Here is a 12,494-nt window from a genome sequence, read left to right on the forward strand (position 1 = left end):
GTAGCTACAGTCCTTGCTGCAGCTCAATCTGTGTAAAGTATAGCACATCACTATCATTCTGGATACCTTTCTGTTGATGCTAAAGAATGTCCTAAGATCTGTGCAGGTACATGAAACGTATTTTCAGCACACTAGTAGCTGAATGACACTCCTTGGGCACAATTGTCCCAGCCCCACGCCAGGCCGGAGAATCAGCACAACCGCGCCACGCAGCTCCGACGCCGGCGCGCGATTCTCCGAATTGCGGAGAATCGGCGCCATTTGCGCTGGCGCAATTGGCACGGTCGCGGGCCGCTGTACGAGGCCGGGCCGCTGATTCTCCGGCCCTCATGGGCTGAGCGGCCGCCGGAAAAAGCAGAGTCCCGCCTGCGCCGTCCACACCTGGTCGCTGCCAGCGGGAACTCTGCGCGAAGGGTCGGGGGACGGCCTGTGGGGGGGAGGGGGGGCTCTGTCCCCCAGAGGGTGGCCTTCCGATGGGGTCTGGCCCGCGATCGGGGCCCACCAATCGGCGGGCCGGCCTTTTCCCCCCCGGGTCTATTTTGTTGCGCGCCCGGCCCCAGAACCCCCACGCCATGTTGCGTTGGGGCTGGTGGGTTCCGTAAAGCCACCGCACATGCGTGGGTTGGCGCGTCACGACTGCGCATGCGTGGGTTGGCGCCACCTCCAGTGCATGCCAGGAAGTGAGGCTGGAGCGGCGTGAACCGCTCCAGCGCTGTGCTGGCCCCTGTAGGGGACAGAATTGCTAGTGCCCGCACCCGTTTCATGACGTCGTGAAACGCGACGGCTTTCACGATGGCGTGGACACTCTGTTTCGCGATCAGAGAATCGCACCCCACATGTTCGAGGACTTCAATTGTACCTTTCCTGGGTGTCAGATACATTACAAGCTGTCAGTGGTTGCAGACCAGCTGATCATTGATGGAGTGTAATCCTTTCCAATTGATGAAGACTGTTGGTGATCTCGGGGCACATTGATTGCAATGTGTGTGCAGCCAGTCATTCTCTGGACTTGTACAGCCAGACCAGCAAATCCTGGAGCCCTCTCATTTGACTGCCTGATGAGTAGCAAGTGGACGTAAGTGACAGCCCTGGAATAATACAGCACCAGATTCCTAGGAGATGCACAAGCACCAAATTGTGAGATTCTGAAGATGTAACAAAATTGTGAGTGGACTGGACAGAGTGGATAGTCAAATGCTTTTTCCCAGGGTGGACAAATCAGATATTTGGGGACATAGGTTTAAGGTGCGAGGGGCAAAGTTTAGTGGAGATGTGAGAGGCAGGTTGTTTTACACAGAGGGTGGTGAGTCCCTGAAACTCGCAGCCGAGAGAGATGGGGGAAGCAGACACAGTAGTGGCGTTTAAGAGGCATCTTGACAAAACATGAATAGGATGGGAATAAAGGGATATGGACCTCAGAAGTGCAGATGGTTTTAGTTCAGTCAGGCATCTTGATCAGGGCAGGCATAGAGGGTCGAAGGGCCTATTCCTGTGCTGTACTGTTCTTTGTAACCAGCAGATCCCTGGGAGAGCCAGAAGCAAATAAATTTAGGGCTGTGGTGATTTGATTGTTACTGATGATGCACACCTACCTGATCCACCTGACAGGTAGTCTTCAGGAGGCTGCATATCAACAACAACTTGATGTGAAAGTCTGAGGCACTGGTGCTCGGTCATATCTAAAAGGCTAATCCTCTGCTGGTAAATCTTGTGAAGACAGTGGAGTTGAGATCACAATCAGATCTTACTGAATGGTAAAGCAGGCTTGAAGGGCTGAACGACCAACTAGTGCTCCCAAGTGGTATGTTCCAGTATCTCAAATGCTCAGTCTCGTTATTCCCCACTGTCCTTTTGCCTTGTTCAACCTGACAAGTCCCAGGAAGCTAGGGAAACCTGTACTCTGACAGTTAAAACCAGAATCCAATGTTAACAATTCAGCCCCCCTCCGCCCCGCCCCAATCTCTATCCCCCCTCAGAGTCAATTCACCTTATTGGGACCCTTTGAGAATTAATGAGCAAGTTTAAAAGAATCTCAATGTATCTCAATGAGAAATAGGACAAGTGCATAAATGTTTTCATCAGCTAAACCAGCAAATCAAATTCACTTACAACTAAATCAATTTGCCAGTTCTTCACTTTCTTTTTAAGTAGATTCTTGAGGTACCTTCCAGTCCTAAGTCCATATACGGTATAAAACAGTTCCTCAAAGGTCACTTCATCCTGAACAAACTTCAGCAATGTAAAAACAAATTAAAGGACTCAGCAGGTTTCATTTACTTAAGTAATCCCTTTGAAGTTGTGATTTAACAACTCAGTAATGCTATCTTGAGATTAAGCAATGACCCAGATTTTTATATTTTCCTTTAGTATTTGCAAAAATGTGAATCATGGGCCTGAATTTTAGAGTTAGGAAACGCCCAAAGTCAATGCAGACAGGAGCTGATGTGAAACCCACTCGCGTCCGAGATCGCATTGATAACGCGCTATTATGCCGGCTGGCTGGCCAATTACCAGTCATCTAGCGTGAAATGGGCTCTTTGAGAGGCTGAGAGCTACCAGGGAGGGCAGGAAGAGGGCAGGCGGTGAGAAAAGGGAGCGCACGGGCTGGCACTTGAACTGTGCTCCCTCACGGGGGCAGCCACTGCGGAGTTGTCTGAGGGAGCTGCTGAGTTGAAAAAACATTATTAGTGGAAAAACTATGCACCAGTGTCTAGGCAGCACGATCGTACACAGATCTCCGACCCAGACACATTTGTTAATTTTATTTGAGCGATGACTTTCATCCCACCTCAAAGTTGCAGCTTAAATATAAAGGTCGCCTTACCACTTGACCCACCCGCCAACCATAAAGCCAGACGGGCAACGTAAAATTCCAGTCAATTGCTGTTTAACTAAATTAAATCGGCTTCTTGATTGTCGGTGGACGCACTTCCGACTTGCGCCGACTGACTGAAATATCGTGAGGTTGGGGCATACACACCCAACGTCTTTTCCCACGAATTTACGTGTTTCCGGGTCCGGCACGTGCCCACCCGAGCAACGTAAAATCCAGGCCAAGGAACCCGAAAATCTTATAAAATCCAAATATTTGAAATTAATTGTGATCAGTATCACTATGCTTGTTCCTACTTTTTATGAGTAAAATCTGGTCAGTTTCATTACAAATATTGACTTATTGCTACTTGGTATATTTGGTATAGTTGGTTGCAACTTCATAAGTACATATGCATAAGGATATATGGTCCTCTGTACATTTTTATGGGTGATAGATTCATCAACGTGAATTAGATTTTTAATGAATATATGTAATGATCACTCCTAGTAAATAACACTTGACAGATAGATCAATGTTTCACTATGTTTCGATACAACTCAATCAATATGTATTTTCACCATCCTTTCCTTGCACCAGGAAACACCAAAGGATCTGGTGCTGTCACAAAATAACACCTTCCTTCTGCTTGGCTACCTATCGTTTTATGTCATCCAGCTATTTGTTCATCAGTGTTGGGAAGAACAAAAAAAAAATATTTTGTGCAGAGGACAATGCCAACCTTAAAGAAAACAATTGTTATAGAATCCACCATCTATTAGAACGAATTGTTAGAAGTATTGATAGAAAATAATTGAATATACTTCTGACATATCAAAAATCATGTAAAAAGATTGCTTACTGGCATAGAATTGAAAACTTTTTCATGGATGTGCTATTACTTACAATAAAATAAGAATACTCCATCGAAGTGTGAGGAAGGAGCAGTGCTCCGAAAGCTAGTGTTTGAAACAAACATGTTGCTCTTTAACCTGGTGTTGTAAGACTTCTTACTGTGCTTCCTTTTATGGTTTTAGGTTCAGCAAGATATTTGTACAATAAATGAGGAATATTTAGAACTGGTATGCATGAGAAAGTCCTGCATTAAATTATTTACTACTTTCAGGGAAACTTAATAGTAATATATCATCCAGTGGAAGGGCCAAAATTAATTTACATTTGTTGCCAAAGAAAATATTTAGGCCAGAAGTGTTTAACCCCTTAGACGTAACATTTGGCAGGTGTATATGTAATCTTTTTGAAATCTAGTCCCTTTTCCTGGCCCACTGTGAACACGTCTGCAGCAGCTTCATTCTAAGCACCTAAACCATACTCCAGCCCACCGGATTTGAGTAACTGCCAAATCAAGCCATCACCTACAGGCCATTGGCACTTCAGACCTGTACAACAATGTATAGTAGCATTTATGTTACCACCTGGAATCAACCCCCAAGGTAATCCACAATTCACTCACAACCATAGTGAAAAATGTTTACGATATCTATCCACTGTATTATATGATTGTACATCTTAATTTGTTTTAACCAAAGAAAATAATATTTGAAGTATGAATTACTCAGTTGCCTTCGATAAGTATGCTTATTTCTGTCCTACATTCAAGTTGTATACAGGATTCACTTGTATTAGCATCTTTAAGGACGGTATTCCGATGATCCAGATAGGCGCTTACGGGGTTGATGTTTCTGTTGCTAATTTTTGAAATGCATCTATTAAGGCCAGGAATAATCCACTTATGCTTGTGATAAGTGAAGAAAAGTGGGAGCAATTGGTTTTACTCTTTGCTACTGTTTAGGCCTGCACAAGACCTATGGGGATGGACCAATTAAAGTTTCCGTAAGCCTGGTTGAATACGAGCTTCCCTGCTAATGGGCGGGTGGCCTATCAATGGAGTAAATGGACTCTAGCATAAAAGGCAGCCCAGATGAGAGCCGGGCATGTGTAGTCCCGGCTGGGACCTGAAGTGTACCGTGTAAATAGTTTACTTAGTAAGAAACAGGTTTCTTTACATCTCCCGTTTGGACTCCCCTGTGGCCACTAAATTGGCGACGAGGGTAAAAGTGCAGCTACAGTCAGCACTGCTAACTGTTGGACAATGATCATCTCCTACCTCACTACCAGATGAGGTTTACACTGATTTCAAAAGGCCGCTTTTCCGGAGACTTGATGCGTGGAGGAGTGGACACAAAATGCAAATACTTTTTCAGGGCTAATAGTATAAGTGGTGCTGAGCGACAGACAGTAATGTTCTTGACTGCCTGTGAAGCCCCCACCTTCAGCTTGATAAAAAGCCTCACGTACCCCGCAACCACGACTCCAAGACCTTTGAAGAGTTGGTAGCACTAGTGGCAGACCATTAAGACCCCAAGCAGTCAGTCATCATGCAACGTTACCAGATTAACACGGCTGAGAAGACCTCAGCAGGGACTTTTACCGAGTTCTTGACCCGTTTCAAGAAACTAGCTGAATTCTGTGATCATGACCTATTCCTTCCTGAGATGCTGCGTAACTGTTTGGTTTGTAGCATAAATAATATTATGACCCAACAAAGGTTACTGGTTGAGCCATTATTAGACCGTGAGAAGTCTGTAGAAAGTTTGCTTCCAAAAGAAAGTGCAGAAAGGGAAGTACAGGAACTCCAAGGAATGGAAGTGAATGGTGTGGGATATACCCCATTCAGTGTTCAGTGCTCCCCCCCCCGGCCCCCAGGTTAGGAACCCCCAGATCCCCACCTTGGGGTGAACACCCCCGAGGCCAGGGCCGCAGATCTAGGACCGCACTGACCAGGCCAGCTATGTCCCCCAAATCTGTAGAGGGAGATCCCAGACGATGTGGGTTGTGTGGCCGCAGAAATTGCAGAGTGTGAAAGCCACAGGGCGGCCAGCAAACCCGCCATCCCACCAGGGATAGGCGTCAACCCAGAACCTATGCCTTTAATTTGGAACAGGCTGACGACGAAGGCATTGTCCCACTCATGGAACTAACAGGCTTTGCTCTGCAATCTCACCATCTCACCCTGTCTCCCAAGCTTTCCCAAGAGGTCACCATGTTGTGATTGCAGCACTTCCGACACTGAGACTCTGCTACAGTCTGACCAGAACGGCAAGGATCACCTCATGCAATGTAGCAAGAAGTAAGGCCGTTCACAGGGAGGTGGTGGCATAGTGGTATTATCACTGGAGTAGTCATTTAAAAACCAAGGTAATGTGACTCGGGTTCGCATCCCACCATGGCAGATGACGAAATTTGAAATAAAAAAGAAATCTGGAACTAAAAGTCTAATAATGACCATGAAACCATGGTTGTGAAAATGCACCTGGTCTCTAATGTCCTTAAGGGGACGAAATCTGCTATTCTTACCTGGTCTGGCCTACATGTGGCTCTAGATCCACAGCAATGTGGCTGACTTAAATGCCCCGTGAACTGGCCTAACAGACCATTCAGTTCAAGGCGGCAATTAGGGATGGGTAATAAATGCTGGCCCAGCCAGGGACACCCACATCCCATGAACGAATATTAAGAAAACCATGTCGTACCTGTACTTAATCTTGCTGAGCATCATGTTCTGCTGTTATAATGATATAAAGGCACCAATTGGGTAAATGTTGTGGGTTAATTTATTTAACTGGACACATGAGATACACATGGATAGAAAGCTTGAAGGCCTCAGCAACAAAACTGAGTATGTGCTCTATTCAAAAACAAAAGTAAAACCAAGACTAATCGCATGCCACTCTTCCCTTCTGGTGATGTTACACTGCTATCCCTTAAAGGCATAGGAAGGTGGTGCTGTTGTCAGTTTGTAGTGTGTAATCTGTTTCATTAGGGGCTACGGGATTTAAATAGGATTTTATTGAGTCTTGTGTCAATGAGAGTGCTTTGTTCACAGGTGTCTTTTTCTTTTTTTTTTAAATCATTTTTATTGAGAAATTTTGATTTTATACAACATTGACGCACCTTAGTAAAATACCGAAAATAACAATAATATTAACAATCATATACATTCGCCCCATCCCCATGAACAACCCAGCATTTTAACAACAACGCATATTAACACACTATAAAGTTACAGAATAAACACTACAATAATGCACCCCCCCCCCCCCCCCCCCCCGGGTTGCTGCTGCTATTGACCCAGTTACCTATCTCTGAGCCAGGAAGTCCAGAAAAGGCTGCCATCGTTTATAGAACCCTTGTATTGATCCTCTCAGGGCAAATTTGACCTTTTCCAATTTTATAAATACCGCCATGTCACTGATCCAGGTCTCCACACTTGGGGGCCTTGCATCCTTCCACTGTAGCAGTATCCTTCGACGGGCTACTAGGGACGCAAAGGCCAGGACACCGGCCTCTTTCGCCTCCTGCACTCCCGGCTCTACCGCAACTCCAAAAATCGCGAGTCCCCACCCTGGTTTGACCCTGGATCCAACCACCCTCGACACCGTCCCCGCCACCCCCTTCCAGAATTCTTCCAGTGCTGGGCATGCCCAGAACATATGGGCGTGGTTCGCAGGACTCCCCGAACATCTGGTGCACCTGTCCTCACCCCCGAAGAACCTACTCATCCTAGTCCCGGACATGTGGGCCCGGTGCAGCACCTTAAATTGGATGAGACTAAGCCTCGCACATGAGGAGGAAGAGTTGACTCTGTCCAAGGCATCCGCCCAAGTCCCGTCCTCTATCTGCTCCCCGAGTTCCTCCTCCCATTTAGCCTTCAGCTCCTCCACTGACGACTCCTCCACCTCCTGCATTACCTTATAGATGTCAGACACCTTCCCCTCTCCACAGGTGTCTTTTTCAACCATCCATCTTGTATTAACATTTACACCAAGTGTCTACTAGATACGTATATGATCCTGAATGGATGTTACCCTATACCTATATATGATCAAAGGAAACGATTAGACCATGAAATGTGAGCTTCAAGAACATCACAAAGTATACTACTGAGTAAGGTTTCAACCGAGTGTTTCCAAAAAGGGATTTTCACTCGAGTGGAAATTCAGTGGCAAAGTAGTGGGTACCTTCCAACCCACCCACTCCCTCCTCACCCATGGCCCCTCAAACTCTGAGTGTACAGTGGATGAATGAGCACGGACGTGCCAAAGTTTGGTATGGAGGGTGTGAGGGATCATGAGGGGTGGGTAGGGGAGCATACTTTGGCATTGAGTTTACGAGGGCCAATGGATGGTGGGTGGAGGAGTATGAGGTGACATGGATGGAGAAAGGAGAGTTTGTCGGCGTGGGCTAGAGGGTCTTACTGGTTTGATTATAACTGAGACAAAGGGCAGCATGGTGATGCAGTGGTTAGCATTGCTGCCTCACGGAGCCGAGGTCCCAGGTTCGATCCCAGCCCTGAGTCACTGTCCGCGTGGAGTTTGTGCATGGGTTTACGTGGGTTTCGCCCTCACAACTCAAAGATGTGCAGGGTAGGTGGATTGGCCATGCTAAATTGCCCCTTAATTGGAAAAAACTAATTAGGTACTCTAAATTTTTTTTTTAAATAACTGAGACAAAGTCCGAGGTGAGCCTTTTGAACAGTGTACCTTGGCACCCGGCAGAACCTGCAGTCCCAACTTCTGTTAGCACACATGTCCCCACCCCGCCCACCAAAACAAAATTCCTGTCTTTGCTGGCACGTTCTCCTAAAGTCAGCAGGCTAAGCCAGAAAATTTCCCAATATCTGCTACATGCCTCAAAGTTGGAAATTCAGTAGGAGTACAACAGTTGATATTACGTGATACGGAGGTAAGACTGGCCACGTACACGGAGGATCTGCTTGCCATGGATAGCTAGGATCAGGATTGCCCCTGTGATTTACGGGCAGCAATCTGTAAGACTGCCATTGAGTGTGGTGAAAGGACAAGGGCCAGAGTCTGCTAGGCCACAATTGGCTGCAACACCTTCGCCTAGATTAGCAGCGGACTTTTCAAATGAGTACTGGAGGCCTCTATGAGGTGTTGGGAATGGGAATGGCTCCAAAGGCCTTGGGTGCAACTTCATGCCAACTTTACTGGTCCTTTTCAGGGCTCCATGTTTTTAGTTGTTGTGGATGCCCATTTGAAGTGTCCAGGGGTCCACAGAATGTCGTCCACTACTCCAAAGGCAACTATTGAAAAACTGAGACTCTCATTCAGTACACCCGGTATCCCGGAGGTGTTAGTCACCACAACGGCACGCATTTTACTTGTGAAGCATGCAGGTGTTTCAAAAAGAGAAATAGGGTGCAGCACATCTGCAGAGCCCTGTACCACCTGGCTTTGAATGGGTTGGCGGTGCAAATGTTTAAAAGAGGCTTGAAGAAGTAGACCTCGGGTTCTCTCGACACACGACTGGCCAGATTTTTATTTTGTTACCGTATCACCCCACATGCCGCGACCATTTTAGCGCGGGCTGAGCTTTTAATGGGCCGAACGAAGACTGCAGACCTGCCTAAGCCTCACGTTCCCAGGTATTAGCAGAAAAGTACGCCGCAGTCAGGAGCAGCAGGGGCGTTACCCAGACAGGCAGAAGCGGACCAGACAGTTTGGACCAGGTGACGCAGTTTATGTTCAAAACTTTGGACACAGTGCCAAGTGGGTCCCAGGAACGGTAGTTCAACGGACAGGTCAAGTTTCATACCAAGTTCAGACTGAAGATCGAGTGATGAAGAAGCACATAGACCAGCTTGTTGTGATAACAGGTTATGTTGTAATTCACCCATTGACCACTAGGAGTCTCATTAGTATATAAGTGAATGTTAGAGTCAGGTGACCTCAGACTGACGAGGGAGCTGGAACAGAGGTTGCTTGCGCATGTTAATACTGTTATTCATCTTTTGTTTTGTATATATTTGACCCACAATTAATGTTAATAAATTGTTTATCGCTACAGCTGCATGTGTTCTTGTAATATAAATCAGGCCATCTGACAAGAACATTACACGCTTCAGAAGCGGGAGACTGATTCAACTGGTAGCTCCTTTGGAGGTATCAGTTTAAAGTCAGACAGCACAGCATCAATGATTCCAATGGCCCCCGCGCTACCCGACGCAGAGATGTGGAAGGTTGAGGACTCGGACTCCGACACAGAAACATAAGCATCAGAAATGGCTGACGGTGAAACAGCCAGAGAGCAGTCACTAATAGTGGTCCCCCCACAGTGGTCAACAAGGAAACAACGTTCGCTCTCCAGATATACACCTCCTGCTCCTGCCCCACATGCGCAAGAGGCTCAACTATGGGTAAAAAAGAGCAGGCGCCCTCGTGATCCACCTTTCTCCGATGGGTTTTCGGACTATGGGGGGCAGGGATGTTATAACCTGCACGAGATCTTTGGGGATGGACCAATTACCCTTCCTATGAATACGAGTTCTCCCGCTGAGTGGGGGTGGAGGCATCAACGGAGCAAATGCATTCTACCATAAAAGAAAACCCAGATGAGTGCCGAGCATATGTAGTCCTGGCTAGGACCTGAAGTGTACTGTGTACACAGTTTACTTAGTAATAAACCAGTTTTCTTTCTGTCTGTCATTTGGACTCCTCTGTGGCCACTAAAGCTACTTTTCCCACCCACTGTGTTTCTCAACTTTGATATTCAGGTGCATGATCAGTCAACAATGGTAATCAATTACAAAGCTGTTATTTAATTCCAGATATTTGACTGCTTGTTAGCAAATGTCCTGTTAATGGCCGAGAAATCCTTCTACAAATCAGAACGGGCTACAACTTAAAAGTGAATGTTCTCCATTTATCAGTAAATGAAGCGGTATTGGTACCACAAGAAAGTCTCATTTGTTTTATTAATGGAAAATCTTCCCTGACCTTAAAGTTCTATACATTTTTCATGATTTGGAATCTGCCTTCATGACGATGTACTTTCATTATTCTTAAGGTACCCAGGCTGAAGGATCTTGGGAACTTCAAGCAACTCCTTTGAAAATGTCTGTGACTCTACCTTCCATGAATGAAGAGGACTTCTCTGACAGCATCAGCACAATAAATGCTGATGATACTTCTGGGGCTGAGATATTCTAAACCTCCCCATCAAATCCTAATAAAAGATTCTTCATATTCCTTTTTGTTTTACAATTTTTTTAGCACATTGTTATTTGAATGTTTTAGTGCAAAGTTTTAATAATTTTTATTTAAATTGGCAGTAACATGTGGTGACCATAGTTCAGCAGCCATTTTTAAAACCATTATTGATCGCAACATGTTGTAATAGATCTGATATGTTTATGATTGTATTTTAGTCGCCAATGAACAATAAATTTGAAGTTTGCTTTCCAGGAAGTCAGATAATGATTATCTTGTCTTTTACTGAAAAACTTGATATCCTGATGCACTGTTAGCATCAGTTCTTTTAATTTATCTCCCAAACCAGTGTTTCTAGAATAGGAGAATACCGAATACCGTTAAAAGCTGGAGTTATAAACAAAGTGGGGCTGCTGACAGCTATCAGAACAAGCTGGCACAAATTTAATCAAGAAGCTCGCTCCTTATTTCAAATATTTTCACACTCCTCAATTTCCGTCGAAATTTGCAGGAATTATTATTAAGCTCTGTTGACATTTTCCAAATGATTGCATGTTTTCCCTCCACTTCTTAAAAATGCCCAGTCTATCTCAGATTATCCTGAAAGGGCAACATATCTCAAAGGTTTGAGCAACATGTGACGTTGGCTGTTTCACGCTGCTACTATGCAGTTGCAACATGGGCAGTCTTTGCCACTAACAGGATGTCAAGCCTAAAAGATGCTCTGCCTATCACACGAGTGAGTAATGAGGTATCTGAATTTCAGTCTGGGGGATTGTATCAAACAGCATGTCCCAGCTGCTGTTCGTAATAGGTAAGGTGCAGACCATACCCAACCAGCTCGTGTTTGCAAGACTCAAAAAACAGCGTCCAACAATAGATGCGGTTCTGCAATTAGGAATAATCCTGTGTGCTAAGAATTACGTTGACAAGCAGTTTAAGATTGTCAGTCAGGCTCACAGCATGGTGCATTTGCGTGTACTGGAAGCTATTAATATACAAGACCCTGTGCTTTTCAGACAGAAAGAACATGTACACATATTGCGCCCATTTCTGGTGAACAAATTAAATGACAGCATTCGCTGATTCATTCCTCAGTCAGTGCCTTGAACAGTCAGGGCCAAGCTTCCTGGTTTAAATTGCAAACAAGTGCTTGGCAGTTAACTGTCAGTTAGCATCAATGGTGCATTCTCCACAGCAACGTCTCTGCCAATCTGAGTCCATTTGTCAACCAATCGGCACCCTCTTCTCATACAACATAAATTTCCTTTGTGCAACTGAGTATAACTTTCCCCTTATATTGGTATTCTTGCAAAGTGTCCTGTTGAGCGCAAGACAAAAAGCCTTGACATCTCAAAAAATGACATTTTAAAAATGTCTCCATTTTTGTAAATCAGAAAAGGCTTTTAAGCATTAGTACAAACAATAGGCACTTGTACTTAGATTTAACTGCTCTCAAATATTAGGAAAATTCTGCATGCTTATATATTTTATTTAATTCTCTCTCTCTCTCTCTCTTTCAATACGTCATATTTCCTGTTACAACCCTGGCTTCTGACTATAACATTCTGAAGTGAACCAGCCATTAGGATGTGGGAAGTGCTGGCATAGTGATAATGTCACTGTCGAGTGACAGGCTTCATCCACAA

General features: G+C 45.2%; 1 protein-coding gene across 1 annotated transcript in view; it reads left to right on the forward strand.

Annotated features, from left to right (window-relative positions):
- kiaa0586 (KIAA0586 ortholog) overlaps nt 1–11,103 on the forward strand; it is an 818,517-nt gene extending 807,414 nt beyond the window's left edge. Inside the window, exon 32 of the mRNA XM_038780001.1 lies at nt 10,703–11,103. Coding sequence (XP_038635929.1) covers nt 10,703–10,845 — 143 coding nt within the window. The 3' untranslated portion in view covers nt 10,846–11,103. The remainder of the gene's footprint in view (nt 1–10,702) is intronic.
- The last annotated feature ends 1,391 nt before the right edge of the window (nt 11,104–12,494 follow it).

Source organism: Scyliorhinus canicula, chromosome 2, assembly GCF_902713615.1.
Source record: "Scyliorhinus canicula chromosome 2, sScyCan1.1, whole genome shotgun sequence".
NCBI classification, from domain to species: Eukaryota; Metazoa; Chordata; class Chondrichthyes; order Carcharhiniformes; family Scyliorhinidae; genus Scyliorhinus; species Scyliorhinus canicula.